The sequence below is a fragment of the Cupressus sempervirens genome, chromosome 10 (assembly GCF_028749045.1).
Source record: "Cupressus sempervirens isolate cs-2001-9-10 chromosome 10, ASM2874904v1, whole genome shotgun sequence".
Taxonomy (NCBI): domain Eukaryota; kingdom Viridiplantae; phylum Streptophyta; class Pinopsida; order Cupressales; family Cupressaceae; genus Cupressus; species Cupressus sempervirens.
The window spans coordinates 60,437,357-60,458,062 of record NC_143127.1 but is presented as its reverse complement, the minus strand read 5'-3'; the positions used below and the strand labels follow the sequence as shown (position 1 = coordinate 60,458,062).

Here is a 20,706-nt window from a genome sequence, read left to right as displayed (position 1 = left end):
ACTTCATAAGGGGTTTCAGATTTTTGAATTGGCCTGACTCGCCGATAACATATCGAGCACCTTATCAAATCCTTGATTTCATGAAAAGAGTAATCTTCCGATAATGGGATGTCCAAGAATGGTACTGTGCAGCTTGTCTCGACGTTTACCATAACTGTTCCTATTCGCTAGGTTTACATTGTTGCTGGTTACGTTGTTGCCAGAAATATGAGTCCTCATGGATGCTTCAAAAAAGCAGAAATGGATGGAGTTCTCCATAGGAGGCAGAGGCGAAGCATGATGAGGAGCCTGCTGAGCGCAGTTTTTTTCACATGAAGTCCTAAATGAGATGCCATCACTGAATAAAGTTGACAATGTCAATTTCGAATATGAGGGATCATCCTTAGTATGTTGTCTTGGCCCTGCTGAAAACAAGCTCATTCCAACATGGAAACCCCTGCAGTAAGATGCTCTAGAGTTTGCCTGGGTATCAAAGAATCATCACTTAATGTGGTTGTTGCATTGGCCAGGTTGGGAGATAGAACAATAGTCATGAATGAATTAGAAGATGATTCTTTCGGACATCGGATTTTTCAGACTATGGATAAGGAGAAAGTTCAGCTTGCGGCATTAAAATTGATCCTTATGCAGTAACAGCAGTATCTTATATGAGCCTAACTCACTCAAATAGGAAAGTCAGAATAGAGTGCATCAAACAGAACATTAAAGACTGTCTCCATAAATCCTGAGATGGACATTGGCATATTGAAGAAAACTAGGAAGTTTCACTCCAATTCCATGGCTCTACTTGAACAATCTAAAACTACTCTTTCGACAATAAAATTTCTACCATCATGCCATGATGACATAAAAATTCTCATTGCAACTGAAAGAACTTTTCGGATACCCTTCTACAAACAAATATTTTTGGGCCAAGTAACAGAGACCGGATATATTGGTTGCGTAATGAAACATGTGATAGGACTGGTACTGGAGATTCTATGGTAACAGTTTTAATCAATAATCAAGCTGAATTAGAAAGGCGGATAATAGAAAAGCACAATCATCAGCACAAAATTCAGCAGGTTCTTTATGTGAACTGAAATCTAAATCTGCGTCAAGAAAGGTACAATCAGAGATTCTGGAGTTCTCTGCATCCTGGTACAGAACGCAATCCCCAGACAGAGCCAGTGTTAGCAGGGCAAACTTTTCACCTTCATTCTAGATTTAATAATTAAATTTTGCATTTCATATTTAATTCTTTTAATAAATTAAACATTTAACATAACGTGCAAACTGCAAAGTGATTAAATGTTAAACATGGGGAGGTAAAGTTGGGTTAGAATCTTCTATTTCCTCATATATTAACTCTTTCATGAATTAATTTTAATTCAAAATGTGAAAACATGTGAAATGTCGGTAAAAAGAGGGGGATGACCCCGCAGCGTGATGGTGAAGTCACGAGCCTCGTGGGATGAGATCTAGTGTTCAATTCTTGGCAGGGTTGCTGTTGTGATGTGCAGGTGGGCCGTTAAAAAGGCTAAAAAGATTTCCCTCCGCCCTTGTGTGTTCATTGGTGGCTTGTTCATGTGCGCAGTGTGTTGCAGGTGTCAGCGAGGAATGCGGAGGTCCACGGCTGTTCGACGATGTTTCCCCCGTGTCGTGTTGTGTTTGGTGGTCCCCAATACTTTCTGCCTGTGAAGGAAGCCAGTGGTAATTGGAGTTGGAGTAATAAGGGGTTTCCTGTGCTTTGAGGGGGACACCGCAAATTATTCAGGAGTTATAAGGTGTTTAGTGGCAGTCATTTCGGAAGTCATAAGGAGTGATCGGAGGAGTTTAGAGTGATAAGGTAATGGAGAAATAAGGTGAATTTGTATGGAGAGATAAGGAGGATAATGTGATTTGGAGCTAGAGTGATAAGGGTTTAAGAGATATAAGGTGTTTGGCACGGGGGTAGTGGACGGCAAAAATAGAATGCCGACAAAATATGAGGATAAGGTCCCTCAAGAATGTGGCCTCACTGGTTCAAAGCTCCAGTCAACAGCAATTATCAACCAAAAAAAAAAAGTCCATAAAAAGAGGCATTAGTGAGAAGTTAAATTCATAGAGAATCTCAGAAGAGGAAGTTGAAAAGATGGATGTTACTGTTAGAGTAATTATTTGTTACGCTTATTAATTAGAGCATGTTGATTTAATTAATTAAGACGTTTATTACTCTAGTTACTTAAGCTTTCTCTTAGGTGCATATAATTAAATATAATGCGCAAATCTAGTTTTCTTTCCCTTTAGGTGCATATAATTAAATATAATGCGCAAATCTAGTTTTCTTTCCCTTTAGGATTTCGTTCACCTTTAAGGTTGAACTCTTGTACTTTTTGTTATCATAACTTGGAATAGAATTTCACTCTCACACCGTTGAGATTTTCCAAGCTCTGCTTTTTCCTTTTCTGGTTTCTCTTCAATACAAGTTATTTGCATGCAAGTGTTCTTGGCGATCTGTGAAGTTGGTTTTCACAACTTCTACATGGTATTGGAGCGTCCCTGGTGCTTCCTAGTTTGAAGATTTTTGAAGCTACGATTTAGAGTCGGAAACCTCAACTTTTTCGAGGTTTTTTCCTCCAATCGGGAGAAGGGCATTTTTTTGGCTCACTTTACGCCAAAATAGACACTGCCATCACGCTTAGAATGCCCGGTACAGTCAAAAATAATATAAAACTTTCAATTTTTGGTCATTGTAGCTTCTGGAAAAAAAATCGTCCTCCCAGAGGGGTCGTACAAACGAAAAAAAATTTTAAAAGTAGTCGCACAGGCCACCCCGCTGCCATCGGAGCGCGGCCCGCACTCAACCGCCACTGGCTGCGCAACCGCGGCACAGCCCGCTCCCGCCAGCAACCCTCCAACCACCTCCGCCCGGCACAACCGCCGCCACCACCAGTGGCGCCACCCTGTTCAGCCACCAACACCGCTGGATTATTATTTCACCTAGATGATTTGAATGCACCCAAGGCAATGTGGGACAAGTTTTCCACCTTGTTTGGCACAATGAATCAATTTAGAGTTCTACAGATAGATGCAAAGTTCACCTCCTTGGATCCTGAATCATTCACCAGCATTGAGGATTTCCTGATGAAATTCAAGTCTCTTCGATCTATTTTACAAGCTGCTGGAAAGACAAAGTCAAATGATGAGTGTATCTTTCCGATACTCTCAAAGCTTCGAGGTCCTTATCAAATACTCTCAAAGCTTCGAGGTCCTTTATCAGATTTTCACTTCTACCTTCTACTCCACTATGGATGCTCTAGGTGCACGACATGTTATGCCCTCTTTTGAGACATTCTGTGACAAGTTAACTCGTGAGTAGTCCAAGCTCACTCAGATGGATTCACTTACAAGTTCACAGTCACAAGCATTGCTTGCCAAGTCACCTCAAGATACACAATAACCGAAGCAAATATCAGATTCCTCTTCTCAGCACTCTACTGGTTCATCATCTTCTTCTAAGAAGGACAAAAAGAAGACTGAGACTCCTACCTGTACCTATTGTCAGAAGGGACCTCATGATGAGTCACATTGTTTTCGGAAGAGATTTGATGGCTATGAGAAATAGATTGCAGATTTGCAAGCTCTTCTTCAAAAGAGCATTGTTTCATCTCCATCCTCTTCTACCTCACAGGGGTCTGCCTTTCAGTCTTCTTCCATCTCTTCGAAATCTACATCGGATTCTGGACAGGGTCATGCATTACGGGCTTCCATTGCATCCCCTTCCCAAGTCCCTTGGATACTGGATTCAAGTGCTTCTCACCATATGGCATCTTCTCAAGAGGTCTTCTCCACTATTGAGGCTTCTCCCATTCCTCATATTCTCATGGGGAATAACACTGCCTTAACAGTCTGCGAGAAAGGTTCAGCTGGCATTCAGGGTGGCACATTGAATGATGTATTGTAAGTTCCATCTCTGTCTACAAACCTTCTCTCAATTTATTAGATTATGCAATGGATCAAAGAAGACAATTGAGTTCACAGCAGATTCAGTCTTCATCCGGGATAGTACAATAGGAGGCCTTATTGCTGCGGGGACAATAGATCATACCACCCGTCTCTACACTTTTTCGTACTTTGGTCCACCATCTCTATTGTTGGAGCACAGCTCTTCTCTTTCGCAAGAGCATCATGTGCTGCAGTCAGGACACTTGAACCTTTGTATTGTTCCCAAGATCTCTATTTTAACTACCACACCACATCTAGTTGAGGTTTTTTCTCTTCAGCAAGATTCTTCTTCCGCTCTGCCAAACCCTCCAGCTCCATTCATCGAGCTTCCAAGTGCACTTGTTGAGGATTCTACAGAGGACATTCATCTCCTCCTTCATGACAGTGTCAGTGCACCTGCCTTGGGGATTCCCTTTCTGGATCCTCATGTTTTCTCCTTTGAGCATCAGTTAGGCCTTCCAGTCTTTCAGGGGTTTCCTTGTTCTGTGCCCTTGTTTCTTCCGAATTGGAGTTCCATTGGTTCGCTCATTTCTACAGGGGCTCCATCATTCTGGGGGGGCTTTGGTGTCTCTTCTCTCTCTCGTGGGGGGGTGTTGCACTTATGATTTTGAGAGTTTCTCTTGAGCCATTTATTTTTGTTGTTTTTTCATCTCTTTTTGGAGAGGAGTTTTTCCCACTGGGTTTTCTCCTTTGTCTCCGGTTTACAGAGATTTCCTTGTTTTGGGTACCTGATCAGGGCTTGTTGCCGGGACCCATTTTTTTGCTTTTATAGCTTTGCCAGGTTAGCTTACCTCTTGAGCTTCGCTTAAGGGGGAGTGTTAGATTAATTATTTATTACGCTTATTAATTAGATCATGTTGATTTAATTAATTAAGTCATTTATTACTCTAGTTACTTAAACTTTCTCTTAGGTGCATATAATTAATATTTTATATTAATTATAATGCCCAAACCTAGTTTTCTTTCCCTTTAGCGTTTCATTCACCTTTAAGGTTGAACTTTTGTACTTTTCATTATCATAACTTGGAATACAATTTCGCTCTCACACCATTGAGATTTTCCAAGCTTTGCTTTTTCCTTTTCTAGTTTCTCTTCAGTATAGGTTATTTGCATGAATTGGCAATCTGTGAAGTTGGTTTTCACAACTTCTACAGTTACGAGAAGTTAACAACTTTTTGCGGGGGAAGTTTCTTTAAAAGGGACTAATTTCATTGTAAAGGGGTTCAATTTTAGTTTTTGGAATTTTCTCTCTCGGTCTCCAGAAAAAGGAGTTATGTAACAAAATTTTCAGTTTTTCATTGAAATGAAAACTTAGTTAAGCACTTTGCTTTCTTGTGCATTTATTTCCCTCAATGGTCTTTGTCTTGATAAAGGAGAGTGATTTGTGTAGTACTATTACAGGAGATTATTGATGAACTGTGTGTTATCAATTTTTGCAATTGTGCATTTGAAGGTTCGTGGATGTGTTGCGAGACTGTGTCGTCAATATTGGCATGTCTTTTCAATGATAATATTTATCTGATGTTCTTGATTTTTAATGGACTTTGTGCCATTGATAAATATCCAAATGTTTTCCAGTTGCAAGAATTTATTTTCTTGAGAAGAGAGATTATTTTAAATACAAATTTAAACTGGAGGGAGCTGTACCTCTCAATGCAGATGAAGGTTATTAATTCCATATTAATCTAACTGTTAGTGTTGTCTGTTCTTTTTTCTGGGCATTTGGAGTCAGTTTGCACATTTATTTTTGAAGAACAAATCTGTTCACTAACAATCACATAACTTGCATAAAATTTAAACTATCTCAATCAAAACAATTGTTTAAAATGCTGCTTGACAAACATGCTGGTACCCCAAGCTATGCCCTAGAACTCCAGAAGACATGCCTAAGGACTAATCACAAGGAATAATAAAATCAGCAGTTCAAAGGTTTAGAAAAGGAACATGAAGCCCTTCCTACCCAGAGTCATGGGCAAAACATACCACCCCATTCATAAAGGCAAGTAACCTCTACTTATAAACACATCCACATAGACATTAAAATTTCTATTTCAACTTATTAATATGCATTCACCCACATAAAAATATTCATGCCAGTCCACCTTATTTTAATAAGGTAAAGCATTTGGACTTAACAGACACATCAACAGTCAAGAAGTTACATTAAAACAATCACCAGCTTTGGAAATGTTTGCCTGGTCATTAGACGATATGTGGAAGTCCTTGAACGCCACCATGGCCAGGGATAATAAAAATACCCTGCAGCCCTCAAATGGACTCTTTAATCAACTTCCCCTCTTTATGGAAGCCAGCTGCTGAAAATAAATCCATGATGGATCAAAGTCGGAAGATGTGGCATATGTAAGTAGAGCCAACTCTTTTGTTCAGGGCTACTATTCATACAAAGCAGCCATGATAAGGCTAGTTACATGAATTGGATCAAACAAGTCCCACATGGCAGTGAGACAACCATTAACAGACTCCAATGACAAGCACATCCAATGCAACCTAGAATTCATCAGGAGTTCATTTTCTAGAACTCATCAAGAATTCATTTTCAAATAACAGATATGAATATCCCTTGAAACAAAGCAGGCCCCATGCAATCATATATCCAAACCAGTCACAGCTCACTTTCTACAAGCCACGCGGATTTTATAAGATACCCAAGTCAGATGATGTGTGCATACAAACCCAGCTGCTAATAAAAGACTCATCTGTGCAGACAACTCATTTATACAAAGCGTCCATGATAAGGCTACTTGCATGGAATGCATTAAACAAGTATCACATGACAAGGAAGAAACAGTTAAACAGACCATGATAACAAGCACAGTGAATGCAATCTAGAACACATTGGGAATTCATCTTCACGTCTCAACAGATATTCCTTCATGCCAAGCATGCCCAACACCACATGCCACCCAAATTTCATAATTCTAGTTCTTTGGGAGATTGATGGCTTTGAGAGAAGCAGCAAGGTGATAGACACATGGGAGAAAACTCCTTCCCTTATATCAGTATCCAGTCAAGATCATAAAGTTTTGACCATGCCAGTTGAAGTCCATCATTAAAGCCTCAAGCTTGTGCCAATCAAGGGCCTGAGAAAAGAAAAAAAAAACTGGAAACAAATCACTTGAGATTCATTAAACATGCATAACTCAGCCTTAATGTATCTCCAAGAAACTGATAATTCAAATGACCAATCAGAAGCAGAAAATGTTAGAAGCAATCTCCTCCAGACAGCAGGTAATTTATCAACATGTAATTTCCAATAGTTTGCCTCTGAGCTTAGAACTGACTCAAGAATCAGAGGAAGAAAATTTCTTGGCAAAAACCTTGGGAGCAATTATTAACCAGGAAGGAATAGAATTAGCATCACTGGCCAACTAAAAAGACCAAAAACCCTATCTAGTTAAATTGTCACTAAAAGATCCACTTGGGAACTGATGCCTCAGCAGCTGAGTAAATAAATGATTGTCATTTAAGTACAGGAACGAAGCATATGTTTGATTCAAGTTTTTTACAATTCTCGTGATGGGCCACATGTTTTATTACTATGCTTTTTCCATTCCATGATAGAGTTTTAACAAACTTGAATTACTACTGAACCAGCTCCTTTTTGTAAGAAAAAAATGCCGTGATATAGTGATGTGAACCACTTTGGGAGCTTTGCATCAAACTCAGATAGTGATAACATCAGAATACAAGAAGTTGCACTGCCAGAAAATAAATGGTCTGAGCGCTACTCAGAATTTGGAATTTTCTACCTTTTAGCAAGACAGCATCTAACACTCAACTTTGATCTCTCAAAATAAGCTATAGAGTCTTTGTGTGCATTTGAAATAGCCACCCATGGAAATTGCCTTGTGGAGTTGCAAGTAAATGTTTAATAAGCAAGGAAAAGGTTCAGACAGGTCTTGCAGCTAGCCTTCATTTGTTGCAAGGCCTTTCATATTCCTTATGTAATTGGTTAACAAAAAATTGCAATGCTTGTTGAATTTATTAACATCATAAAAACAATAGATTCTGAATGCTGTTTAATTCAACAGGCTGTTTTGACCTTAGGATCCCAACACACCTGCATAAGATGTAAAAAGCAATTGAAAGACTGAAGCAACAATTGAGCAGAGAGCATTGGGCTAACTGCTTCTAAAACAAGATTTATCGGTCAAAACTCAACCTAAGTTACTGATGCTGATGCAGATGCAAGAATCTGATGCACGGATGTGCAGTTTTTTATTTTTATTTTGACTTTAGATGCATTTGGATATATATATATATATATATATATATATATATATATATATATATATACGGATGCAGATGTGGATGCAAGAATCAGATGCACAGATAGATTTTTATTTCTATTTTGACTTTGGATGCATTTGGATGTCTATATATATATAGGAGCAAGAAAAAATAATTAAAAGAAACAATAAAGAACATGCTGAGTTTAAGTGATTTTTGGCATGGGAATGGTCTTTTGGCCGCAGGTTCCTCTTGGATGCGCTTACTGCGAGCATCCGGGTAGAACCCAAATGCATCCACGCCTCCAGACGCATCAGCATCCTAGCGTTGGCTTAACTGATACACAAGTTGTTATTAACTCAAGGAGAGCCACGAGAGTCATGAATTATCTTATTCATCAGTTATATTGTTTGTCACTGATGTCAAACAATTGATCATTTCATGTTGTTACTATCTCAAGGAGTTTATTAGTGGAAGGAACCAAGAAGGATTAAGGAAGCACTTTATCGGGTAAGAGCTGGGATGGTAAGTGGAAACAATTTTCGGTGATGAATTATCTTATCAGAAAAGAAGATCACTATCAGAGATCAATGACTTATCAATGAAGCTATCTTTTATCGGTTAAGATGAAAAGAGAAGTTTCTAGGTTAAGTATTCTGAGATTGTTTGGGAAGTTTCTACATGGATGGAATAGATATCTTTTAGATCGTACAGTTTAGGTTTAGGGTTTGCAAGGATAAAAAGGAGAAGATAGAGGAAACGAGAGAGAGAGAATAGCAGCTGAATGAAGTAGTAGAGTTGTCGGAATAGAGAAAGAACGAAAGAAGAAGCAGTGAATGGTATGTTAAGTTGATGAACTTTATTGGATCTGATATAGCAAGTCAGTGCAAATCACAGATCATTAATATTTCTGTTACTTTCTTCCCATTGTAGCAGTCTAAATCACCCCTTGGAAGAGTGATTACCAATTCAACCCCCCACCCTCTCAGTAATCATTCCTACACCTACACTAAGAACTTAACACAACAAGAAATTCACAGACGCTGTCTGTGTTATTTCCCAGGAGACAAATGTAATGCAAGTAAAAAGTGACATTGTTACGTACCATTTGGCAGAATGAAACTGCTAGATCATTTTGGAATGGAGTATAATTTGCAAGATGTTTTCTGGTCGCTCACAATCAAAAGTGGGACTACTAAAAGTAGCTATAGATGATCAGTTATCATAAAAGAAATAGCATCCATGCATCCTACTGCAATTGGTTTTCCATCAATAACAAGATATAAATCAAATATCCATGGAACTAGTTCTCATTTAAAATTAGGAGAGAGTGAATTCTAGGATAGAGTGAATTCTAGGATAGAATTCTAAATCAGTTTTATATGAGTGTGTGCCTCTAAAAGAAACACAAACCTTTTCATTTCCTGTTTCAATACATGGTTTATAGAAGATGAAAGAGAAAAAAAAAATCTCAAATAAGTTAATAAAAAATCACAACACATACCTTGCCAAGACATAAGCACAGGGCCACTCTCTGTAATTCTCCACCAGAGAGATTGACAACTTCTTGATCCATTAGTTGCTCAATTTGAAGGGGCTTCATGACATCAGTATTAAACTGAGGGTGTGTGTATGAGTCACGAATCTTTTGGTGCAATAAATGCCTCACAGTTGACTGAAACTTTGGGCTGATCTTCTGTGGTTTATATGACACATTAAATTCAGGTATCTCCACTTCTGAATTTTCAACTACATCTGGCTTCAACAAGCCAGCCTGCCATAGGAGACAGATTACCAATGTAAAATATATATGATATAAAGACTCGTAAACTCAAAAAATAACAGCTGATGTGTTCTGGAGATCAATTTATGGTTCCACTTTGATGTCTGTTACTGAAATTAAGACACACTACAATGCAATATGCATACCAGCATGCGTATGAAAGTAGTCTTTCCTGTTCCATTTTCTCCCAACATTACAACAATTTGAGAATCTGTAAATTCTCCCTCTTTTACACTAAGCTTGAAATTACCCTGAGTTTTTGACATACTTGGGTATCTGTACCGGGCATAACTTTTTATTTCTTCAGCACTTTCTTGTGGTGTCTCTGCAACCTGAAAAGAATCAAATCTTTAATTATCTCATTGCAGAGAAAAGAGAATAAAAAAGAATATTGTAAATTTATACATATTCAAAAAAATAATCACCTTGAATGTCAGTGATTCATCTCGAAATCGAAGATTTTCTGTAGGAATAAATCCAGCCAAAAAGATATTGATGCCTTCTCTTACTGAAAATGGAAGTGTTACCACCCCATAAGCTCCAGGCTTTCCGTACAGGCAGCAAATAAAGTCTGATAAGTAATCCAGGACACTAAGGTCGTGCTCAACAACAATAACATAGCTGAAAAGTTCAACACACCCAAGCATCAATAACTGGTTTTCATGAAAAAAGCAAGCTAGCATAAGATTGTTTGGTTCGAGGATTAGAAAAAAATTGACCTGTTTGGCCTAAGCAGAGACCGGACAACTTGAGCAGCTTTAAGCCGTTGCTTTACATCAAGATAACTTGAAGGCTCGTCAAACATATATATTTCAGCATTTTGAATTGCAACTACCGCAATTGCAAACCGCTGCAATTCCCCTCCAGACAAATCACCAACATTTCGATCAATAACTTGATTTAAATCCAGATCAGCACAAAGCTCAGATTTCACATCTCTTTCATCTTTTTGGGAAAGCACTTGCCCCACATTTCCTTGCACTGCCTTTGGTATGTGATCAACATATTGAGGTTTGATTATTGCCTGCTCCAACAATGAATCCATCAGTTAACTGTATCTGATAATTCTGCTTAAAATAAACAAATAAGTAATCAATGTATCAAGGTCAACCCAGTGGTAGCAAAACATTTATGAGTAACTGCATTTTAAAAACATTTGCAAATATTATTGATAAAAAGAATGCAAGGATTTTTTTCTTAATAGCAAATTAAGAAAAAATAACATTTTAATCCCAAAAAAATGCATAACCTTGCACTTTGTGATTTACTACTCACAAGTTTATAATAAGGATCTTTCATCAGTCATATTCATATCAGCTTACACAGCGCATTTATTACCAATCCTCACTACTCTATCTAATGCCGTATTCCTCTCAGCTTACACAGCGTATTTATTGTCAATCCTCACTACTCTATCTAATGTGCAAGGCTATGTGCTATATCACAGAATATCACGTTCTTACTACAGTCAATAAAAACGGATGCAGAGCAAGCAAAGAGAGGTCAACCTTCAGATTATCTTCTAAAATGCGAGTAAAATAGTTTTGTAGCTCTGATCCTCGGAAATATGTAAGAATTTCCTGCCAGTCAGGAGGATTCTGCAGAGGCATAGAAGACAAGCCACAACAACTTTAGCTGTGACCTGGTTCAGAATAAACATCTTGAAAGAATACACAGTACATTCTAACAATTTCTACTTATAGTGACCAATTTAAGATCAAAAACCTTACTTTGAACCTGCCAAGATTGGGCTTAAGTTTTCCCGCGAGAACTTTAAGTGCAGTAGACTTCCCAATACCATTTGTTCCAACAAGTCCCAACACCTGTCCTGGTCTTGGCACAGGCAACCTGTAATACTATAGTTAGCAGTACTCGTGATTATCAATATGAAGCAATGGCCAAATATTCTACATTTCTAGATTTACAGTTATTGTCTTTTCTTGTTAACCTGTGTAGCTTGAATGTATTTGGCCCATATCGATGTGTGGTGTCCTTATCTAGATCCTTGGGGAGGTTAATGATCTGGATAGCGTCAAATGGGCATTTCTGTAACAAAATATGAAACAATTTGTTTTAAAAAATCAGTTCATACTGAATTTTTCAGAACCTCTGTGGGACCTAACCTGCTTTACACTTTACAGAGAAAAACATTTACTTTGTTGAGCTTCATAAAAAAAAGATCGTGTGAACTGAATAACTTCAAAAGGGCATTTTCTGATATAAATATGAAATAATTTGTTTTAAAACCAGTTCATGCTGAATTTTTCATAGCCTCTGTATGACCTAACCTTCTTTACAAGAATATAATTACATAGTTGAGGTTCATGTAAAAGAGATATGCAAACAAAAGTCCAACCTTAACACAGATACCACAACCAATGCACAATTCCTCTGATATAAAGGCTATTTTAGAGCCAGATGAAACCTCTATGCAGAGCTTTCCTGCAAGATACATGATTAAATATCCTTCAGTACGAGTCATATGATGAAAGTAACTCTATAATATAGCCAAGCTCCACAAGATACTAAACAAAAATTCTAATTAAACAGTTATACTGATATCCATGTACTCCTACAAAATGAGGGTCAGCAAAAAGCATAGGATATGACTCAGATATAATTCAGGGTTGGCCATGGTTAAATAATAAAAGAGATTATAATTAGAGACTTTGATACCTTCCAAAAATGTTTTTTTCCATTAAAATCAGTGTTTCTCAGAGACTTGAATATGGAAGGACAAGCTTTCAGGATGGCAAAAGAGTCTGGATTTTGTAGACAGGAAGCAAATCAATATATAAAACTAAAAAAAATTAAAATTTTATAAAATTAAAAATACCTCAAACAACTAATAAAATTAATAGAAAACAAAGTTTAAAAACATGAACGGGTAGGGAACCGCATAGGTGTCTTGAGTCAACACCAGTTGATGGATTCATGAACAATCCCTTCCTTGGGTGTCATACATTCAATGTCAGTCTGCAACAGATTCACCATTCAATTAATGATCTCCTTGTCCAAGTGGTCACCCATACTTTTTATTATTGCTCAACAAGATACCGAGTTTGCAACCTATGGGGCCCAAAACCAATTTGATAATCTTGATCTTTGTGGTGCGCACAAAATCTTCTTTGCAGTCAAAGCCTTAATTAAGAGCATAGCCCTTAACCACAAGCCAGTCTTTGTACTTGTCAATACTATCACCATCTTCCTATTTATATTTGAAGGATCCTTGGCATCCAAAAGCAAGCCTTATTTAGGAGTATAGCCCTTAATTACAAGTCATCCTTTGTAATTGACAATACGACCACCATATTTGTATTTGATTTTGAAGACTACTTTGCATCCAAAATCTTTCTTCACTACTAGAGGATCAAGTTAAGTGCTCTACCTTGTCTGGTCTATATTTTGGATCCACACCATGTTTCCGAGGTCATTACTCAAGAGCATTTGGTATAACATCACTAAGGTATTTTGTAAACAAGAGAAGAGGATTTAAATAGAGATAGATGTGTAAATAGTTACTTTAGAAACACAACCTCTTCTCAAGATTATTGTACACAATGAAAATTCTCAAGTTCCTCGTTCAATCTCAATACATTTTAGTGTTTTGTGGCTAATAAATGCTAATGAGGAAGTTATATTATGACATTTTTCCTTGTCAAAAATCATATCCCTTATGATGTTCACCTTATTTGTAGCTATAACCATAAAGCAATAGCCCTTCAACTCCTAACAATGTCCAAGAATCATCCAACATTTTCTTTTACACCTTTGGAATCCATATGAAAGCTTTAGACCCAAACACACTCAAATGTGAAATGGGAGGTTGCATCCCAATCCAAGGTTCATTAGGAATGATGTTTCCAAGCACTTTCACATGTGCCCAATACAGGTTCATAGTTGCATTTGTTGGTGTGATTAAGCATTCATCTAATTACAGTTCACTTAAGCTTACTTAGGATTATGCATAACATAGTTGTTTGCATATGAGACACTGGGAATTGCACATGGTGTATGAGAAATTCAATTTATGTGGTGATAGTTGTTATCACATTCCACTTTATGGGTTGTCTCCAACTCTAGTGCACTTATCACTTTATCATCCTCCACACGTTGCACATATTTCATTGCACAATTGAGGACGATCCACCTTTGGTCGACATATGATTCCACCTTGTGTGGGTGATAAGTTATTTCCTAGTTATAGTGTTCACCTATTACCTTGCCTACTATATAAGCAAGAACATCTACATTGCATTCAAACAAGTCAATTTCAATAATTCAATTATTGCATCATTGATAAGAATACAATTTATTCTTGTCCAGATTGTTCTCTCTTTTGTGCTATTCATTGTCCTCTAGATCTTGGGTTGTTGCTATAGGTAAATTCTTATAGCATAAACCACTTCAACCCAAAAAAACATGAACTAGATTTGAATTTTCCAACATGCATCACACCATTTCCATAACGGTTTGATTGCCTCTCCACAGCATCATTTTCTTGAGGTGTATATGTTGTGGACAATTATCATTTCATTCCATGTTGCTGAACAGTAGTTAGAAAACTCCTTCCCAACGAAGATTCCCACTAGATTTAAATAAAAAACCTTGAAAACAAATAACCTTTCTATATGTGTACGAAATTCTTTGAGTTTTCCAAATGCTTGATCTTTGCTAGTCAAAGAATCGACCTATATTATTATTTTTATATCTCCCTCAAAAAGCTATTATTAGTCATGAATATCAATAGGTCTAATTAATCCACATTAATCTGCATACACCAAATCTAGACCACTAAAAGCTCATGTTTCTACAACAAGAAAGAAGCTTCATGTTATTTCTGGAAAAAACAATTGCTTTTGTTTTCTGAGGGAAAGTCCTTACACCATGTCTCATTTACTCAATACAAGAAGATACACCAAACTAAGACGATCTAATCTTTACTAACACAAAGTAGTGGATAATTTGTTTTCATTACAAGAGTCTTGTTTTTGTGGAGATATCCAACCAGTCAACAACCTCACCAATGTGAGTCTTGTCTCAAATGAGAGAGAGTTTCTCACCATAGTATCTGTTGAGTTCAATTTTCAAATTATCCTTTGGTAATTTCCATTATAATATAAGGGTTTTTGGGAGCCTTAGAACATACAAAACCAAACAAAGTTTATACTAGGGGCGTTGGGAGCGGTAAAGAAATATCTTCCATGCATAGTGTAAAGTTTCTACAAAATTCTGTTATGAATCAGACTTAGATTATACCTTCTTTATGCTTGCTGTAGATGATCTTCAATATACAGTCTTTGAGTGATGGAGAAATATAATTCTGAAAATGATTTTATTTCTTGCAAGTCGTCTTAGGGCAGTATTGATCAAGGAACAGACTTGTTATTCTTGTGTGTCCTTAAACTTCAACCACACCCTATTAAATATAGAAATCAAGGGGCATGTCCTTACAAAGGACGTGTCCCTTTCAAAGTCAGCCTGGAATGCTCGCTCGAAACTAGCAACTTTCCAAGGAAAATATTAGTTTAATGCCTAAACTAACCAAATGGATTAGTTAGTTAAAAACCAAGTTATTCAAGAGAGATGCCGATACCTATCAAGAAGAGGAGGCTAGTATATAGACCTTAGACGGGATTTTATGCAAGAACAAGTCAGTACAATCCGTAATCAGGCCAGTATGATTTAAAGTTACAGAATTAACACTCCCTCTTAACTTGATAATCATATTGAGAGATATCATATCTAGCAAAATCAATTAAGATGAACACGCAAAGATTGATACTCTATATCTATCTAAATCTTCTTAGCATGTGGTATCATTGAACACATGATACCAAGTCATATTCCATCTTGTGATATGACTTATCACTTATACGAGCGATGTCAGTATCGCATGGAATGCAACACACAAGATAAAATCTGAAGAATGACTAAATTCTTCATTTATCCAAGTTGTGACTCATATGTACTGGTGGTCCTATATCACAACATGATCCTAAGTTTAAGATCTACTAGAACACAAGATAAAATCCAAGAATAATTAAACTCTTCATTTATCCAATTTGTGACTCATAAACATAGAAATGTCTACATCACAATGTGATCTTGAACTCATTCAAATCTTACAGTAGATCTCCATTATTCAACACATTATCTAAGAAATCGTCATTTCTCATAATGTCTTTTATAGTAGTGTTCATTATCTTAGAGATCGTCACCTTTTAAATAATGAATACAAATGGTGAAGCCCATAACAGTCAATGGCCTGACAATAAAATTATTTTATTAATAATTTAAAGAATACAAAATGTTTCATAATTCAACCATACCAAGTCTTTTCCTAAAGTGATCTATCTTCACTCAAGAAAGAAGTTTGGTAAGAATATATTTTGTCCGATCTGCAATACAAATGCATTCTAATTTTACAGTATTCCTATCTACCATATCTCTAACATAATGGTAAGAAATTTCAATATGCTTGGACCTGTCATGAAAAACTGGATCAATGAAAGCTTGATGGAACTTTGATTATCACAATGGATAATTGTAGGACTCATGGCTTGACCAAATAATCCCACAAGTAACTTTCTAAGCCAAACTACTTCACGAGAGGCCATTGTTGTTGCAATGTATTCAACTTCTGTGGAACTTTGTGCTACTGATGACTGCATATCTATGATATCATCACTGATCCTAAACTGAAACAACATCCTGAAGTACTTTTCCTATCCTTAACACTTCCACCCCAATTTGAGTTTGTGAATCCATGTAAATCCAAGTCAACTTTCTCATATTTGAGCCCACGGTTAAGAGTGCCTTGTAAGTATCTCATAATGTGTTTGACTGCAACTAGGTGAATCTCCTTTGGCTCACACATAAACTGACTTAAGGCGTTAACAGCATAGCAAATATTAGGTCTTGTATTTACCAAGTACATAAGGGACTCAATCATCTGTCTGAAGAGAGTAGAATCTATGGAAGGTGATTTTGCTGATGCTTCTTTAAGTTTATGTAGATTAGTCTCCATTGGAGATGACATAGACTTGCAGTTCCACATTCCAAATCTCTTCATGATCTAATGTATACTTTCCTTGACTAAGTATGGTGCTGTCAGAATTCTACCATACTTCTAGTCCTAGAAAGTAATGAAGGAGTCCCAAATCTTTCATCTCAAATTCTCTGATTAGATCTTTCTTGCATTGATCTATGAGATAATCATCACCTGTTATTAGTAAATCATCAACATATAGTATCAAGATTACCATATCATCTTTATCCCTTTTATAATATAGATTTACATCAGCTTCATTCCTGGAGAATCCTAAGCCTGTGAGATACTTATCAATTCTTTCATACTATGCCCTCAAAGCCTGTTTAAGTCCATCGAGAGCTTTTTTGAGCCTGCAAACAAAACCTTTAGGGTTATGAGTTTCAAATCCTTCAGGTTGCTCCAAATATACCTCTTCTGTAATCTTTCCATTTAGAAATGTTGTTTTTACATCCATCTGATGTACTTTCCATCCCTTCAATGCTGCAATAGCTAGGACTGCTCTTACAGAAGTGTATCTGGCAACAGGAGCAAAGGTTTCTTCATAATCAATCCCTTTTTTCTGAGAAAATCCCCTAGCTACGAATCTGACTTTATATTTTTCAATGCTACCAACAGCAGCATGCTTTATTTTAAATATCCACTTGGAAGAAACAACAACAGATTTTCCTTCAAGTCTTGGAACAATTTCCCAAACATCATTCTTCATAATGGATTGGTATTCTTCTAGCTAGCATCCTTCCAAGCTGTATGCTTAATAGCATCTAAAAGATTGGTTGGTTCTGATTTATACAAATCATTCATGTTTGTTGCATAACTAAAAAATCTTTTGGGTCTTTTTCTTTCTCTGACTGTTTCAAATGGTGAAGCGAAGTCTTGTGCTTCCTCTACTGGCTTAATGGCCCAAAGTGGTCTTTTCTTAGGATTTTGAGTTTCTTCAAGATTGAGATTTTGAATGTCATCTTCAATTTCTTCAATATTCTCCCTCTGAGACTCAAATTCAATATTTTCTTCAGAACTGGGTAAGGGCAGGGGATCTCCAAAACTTGGGGCTCTTTTGAATGCTACATCTTCAAAAATTACATCCCTACTAAGTTCAATATTTTTCTGACCAAATATGAAAATCCTATATGCTTTAGATGTTTCACTATACCCTACAAAAATACCTTTCCTCCCGGAGGGTTCTAACTTAGTTCTCATTTCTTTTGGAACATGTATGTATATTGGACACCCAAAAATCCTAAGATGACTTATATTAGGTTTAACCTTAGTAAAGACTTCTTTGGGAGTTTTATCTCTTAGATAGGAGTGAGGACTTTTGTTTTGAATATAGACAACAGTACAAGAGGCTTCTGCCCAAAGATAATATTCTAGACTTTGATCAAAAATCATAGCTCTTGCAGCTTCTATAATTGTCATATTCATCCTTTCTGCTACCAGTTTTGTTGTGGGTTATAAGGAACGGTATACTCCCTCTTAATTCTTGTTTCTTTACAAAACTCTTTAAATAAATTTGAGGTATATTCCCCTCCATTATCAGTCCTAAGAGTTTTAATTTTATGTCCTGATAATTTTTCAATTAAAGCTTTAAATTCTTTAAATCTCTTAAGGATTTCTTCTGATTCTTTACATTTTAAGAAGTAAATCCAAGTTTTCCTCGAGAAGTTGTTAGAATTTGTATAAAACAAATGTAACCAAAATCTAATGAAAGACATAGATTAATAAAGAGGAAATAAAATTGTCAAAATAACAATACAAAAAACAACCTCTGATGTAAATGCTCAAAGGCATAATAGCATCAATATTTCCTAATATGTAATATATAAGAGCTAGCCTGTTTATATAGGCAAGAGCTGGGAGTATACTTAGACAAGAGTAAGACAAGTGTCTCAACTTGGAGGAAGTAGACTCCTGATGGAATCAACCACCCACCATCCAACTACCATCTAGAAAGGTGGTGTCCAAATTGGAATTAATCACATGTGATATCTTAGAAGTAATTGGAGTCAAAAGGATGACTCACAATATCCTCCTACTAATAATATCCAAGAATATATAATTCCTCCTAATTTATGAGCTCACCTAAGTAAACTTAATATAAGAGTTTAATAGAAAAGAACCATTTACTCTAACACCACCCCCCCCCCCCCCCCCATAAGTGCAACTTAGGGAGTATTGTAATGCAATATATAGCTAATGGGTCTTGGCATCGAAACCATGTTAGGTACCCATGTACAACTAAAAAGCATCCTCTCATAACTAGAATAGAAGGAGAAAACCCAATGAGACAAAACTCCTCTCCAAAAGAGATTAGAAATGAAGCTAAACAACTCTAGAAAAAGACACCTGTTGCACCCCAAGCAAGGAACGTAAGTGAATGAACTTGCTCTCAGTGAAGGGTTTGGTGAAGATGTCTACACTCTAATTAGATGTTTGGCGGTACTGAAGGTCAAGGACCTTCTAATGAATCAACTCCCGGATATAGTGCATTTGAATCTCAATATACTTGGTCCTTTGATGATGGACTGGATTGCGAGAACTCTGAATAGCACTTTGATTGTCACAAAAGATGACTGTTGGCTTTTGGAAAGAAATGTCAAACACAGTAAGGATGTGTTGAGCCAAATAGCCTTACTGGTTGCATTAATTGCTCCTCGATACTCAGCCTCAGTGGATGAAAGAGAAATAACAAAATTGTTTTTTGCTCAACCAAGAAACTGGACCAAAACCAAGAGAGAAGCAATACACAGAAGTAGACTTACGATCAGAAGAATCACCTGCCCAATCTGAATTTGTATATCCCACCAAGTCAATATCCACACCTACTGCATAATGAATCCCATAACTATGAATACCCTTGATGTAATGAAGAATCCACTTAACTGCTTTCTAATGCAACTCATGTGGTTCCTGCATAAACCTAGAGACCAAGCCCACAACATATGAAATATTAGGCCTTGTGTGAGTTAAGTATATGAGGCTACCAACCAATTGATGATACAAGGTAGCATCAACCAATGGTGAAGAACAAGAAGCCTCAAGTTTGACCCCTGACAGAAATAGAGTCGGTGCAAACTTGCAATCATCCATGTGAAATCTAGATAGCATATCAAGAGCATACTTAGGCTGGCCAATAAATATACCGAAAGGTGACTGGGTGATCTCAATCCCTAAGAAGTAATGAAGAAGGCCTAAGTCAGACATTAAGAACCGATCATGAAGGACAGTTTTCACTGCCATGATGTGAGATAAGTGACTCCCTGTAATCAACAAGTTATCAACATAGAGGACAAGGAACGTGAGAGTATCATCCTTCTGTAAGATATAGACGTTCGGATCAGAATGGAGTCCCAACTGATAAAAGGAAGGAGTCCATATTGGCATACCAAGATCATGTAGCTTGTCTGAGGCCATAAAGGGACTTGCGAAGGTGGCAGACAACTGTAGGCAGACAAGTGTAGGATCCGCAATAAACCCTTGTGGCTGCTCCATATAGATCTCTTCCTGAAGGTCACCGTGAAGAAATGCACTCTTCACATCCATTTGATGAACTTCCCAATAATGGGATGCAGCAATGGCAAGGACAAGGCAGATAAATTCATCTTTGCAACTGGTGCAAAAGTCTCAGAGAAGTCAATTCCAGGAACCTCGGAGA

The 20,706-nt window shown here is 37.0% G+C and overlaps 1 protein-coding gene across 1 annotated transcript in view; it reads right to left on the bottom strand.

The window, feature by feature from the left end:
* Positions 1–20,706, bottom strand: part of LOC149532558 (ABC transporter E family member 2) — a 75,939-nt gene that overhangs the window by 18,422 nt on the left and 36,811 nt on the right. The window contains exons 3-10 of the mRNA XM_089807419.1: positions 12,357–12,442; positions 11,949–12,046; positions 11,731–11,848; positions 11,509–11,598; positions 10,720–11,024; positions 10,426–10,621; positions 10,147–10,332; positions 9,722–9,991 (exon numbers count right to left, since the gene is read on the bottom strand). Coding sequence (XP_089663545.1) covers positions 9,722–9,991; positions 10,147–10,332; positions 10,426–10,621; positions 10,720–11,024; positions 11,509–11,598; positions 11,731–11,848; positions 11,949–12,046; positions 12,357–12,442 — 1,349 coding nt within the window. The remainder of the gene's footprint in view (positions 1–9,721; positions 9,992–10,146; positions 10,333–10,425; positions 10,622–10,719; positions 11,025–11,508; positions 11,599–11,730; positions 11,849–11,948; positions 12,047–12,356; positions 12,443–20,706) is intronic.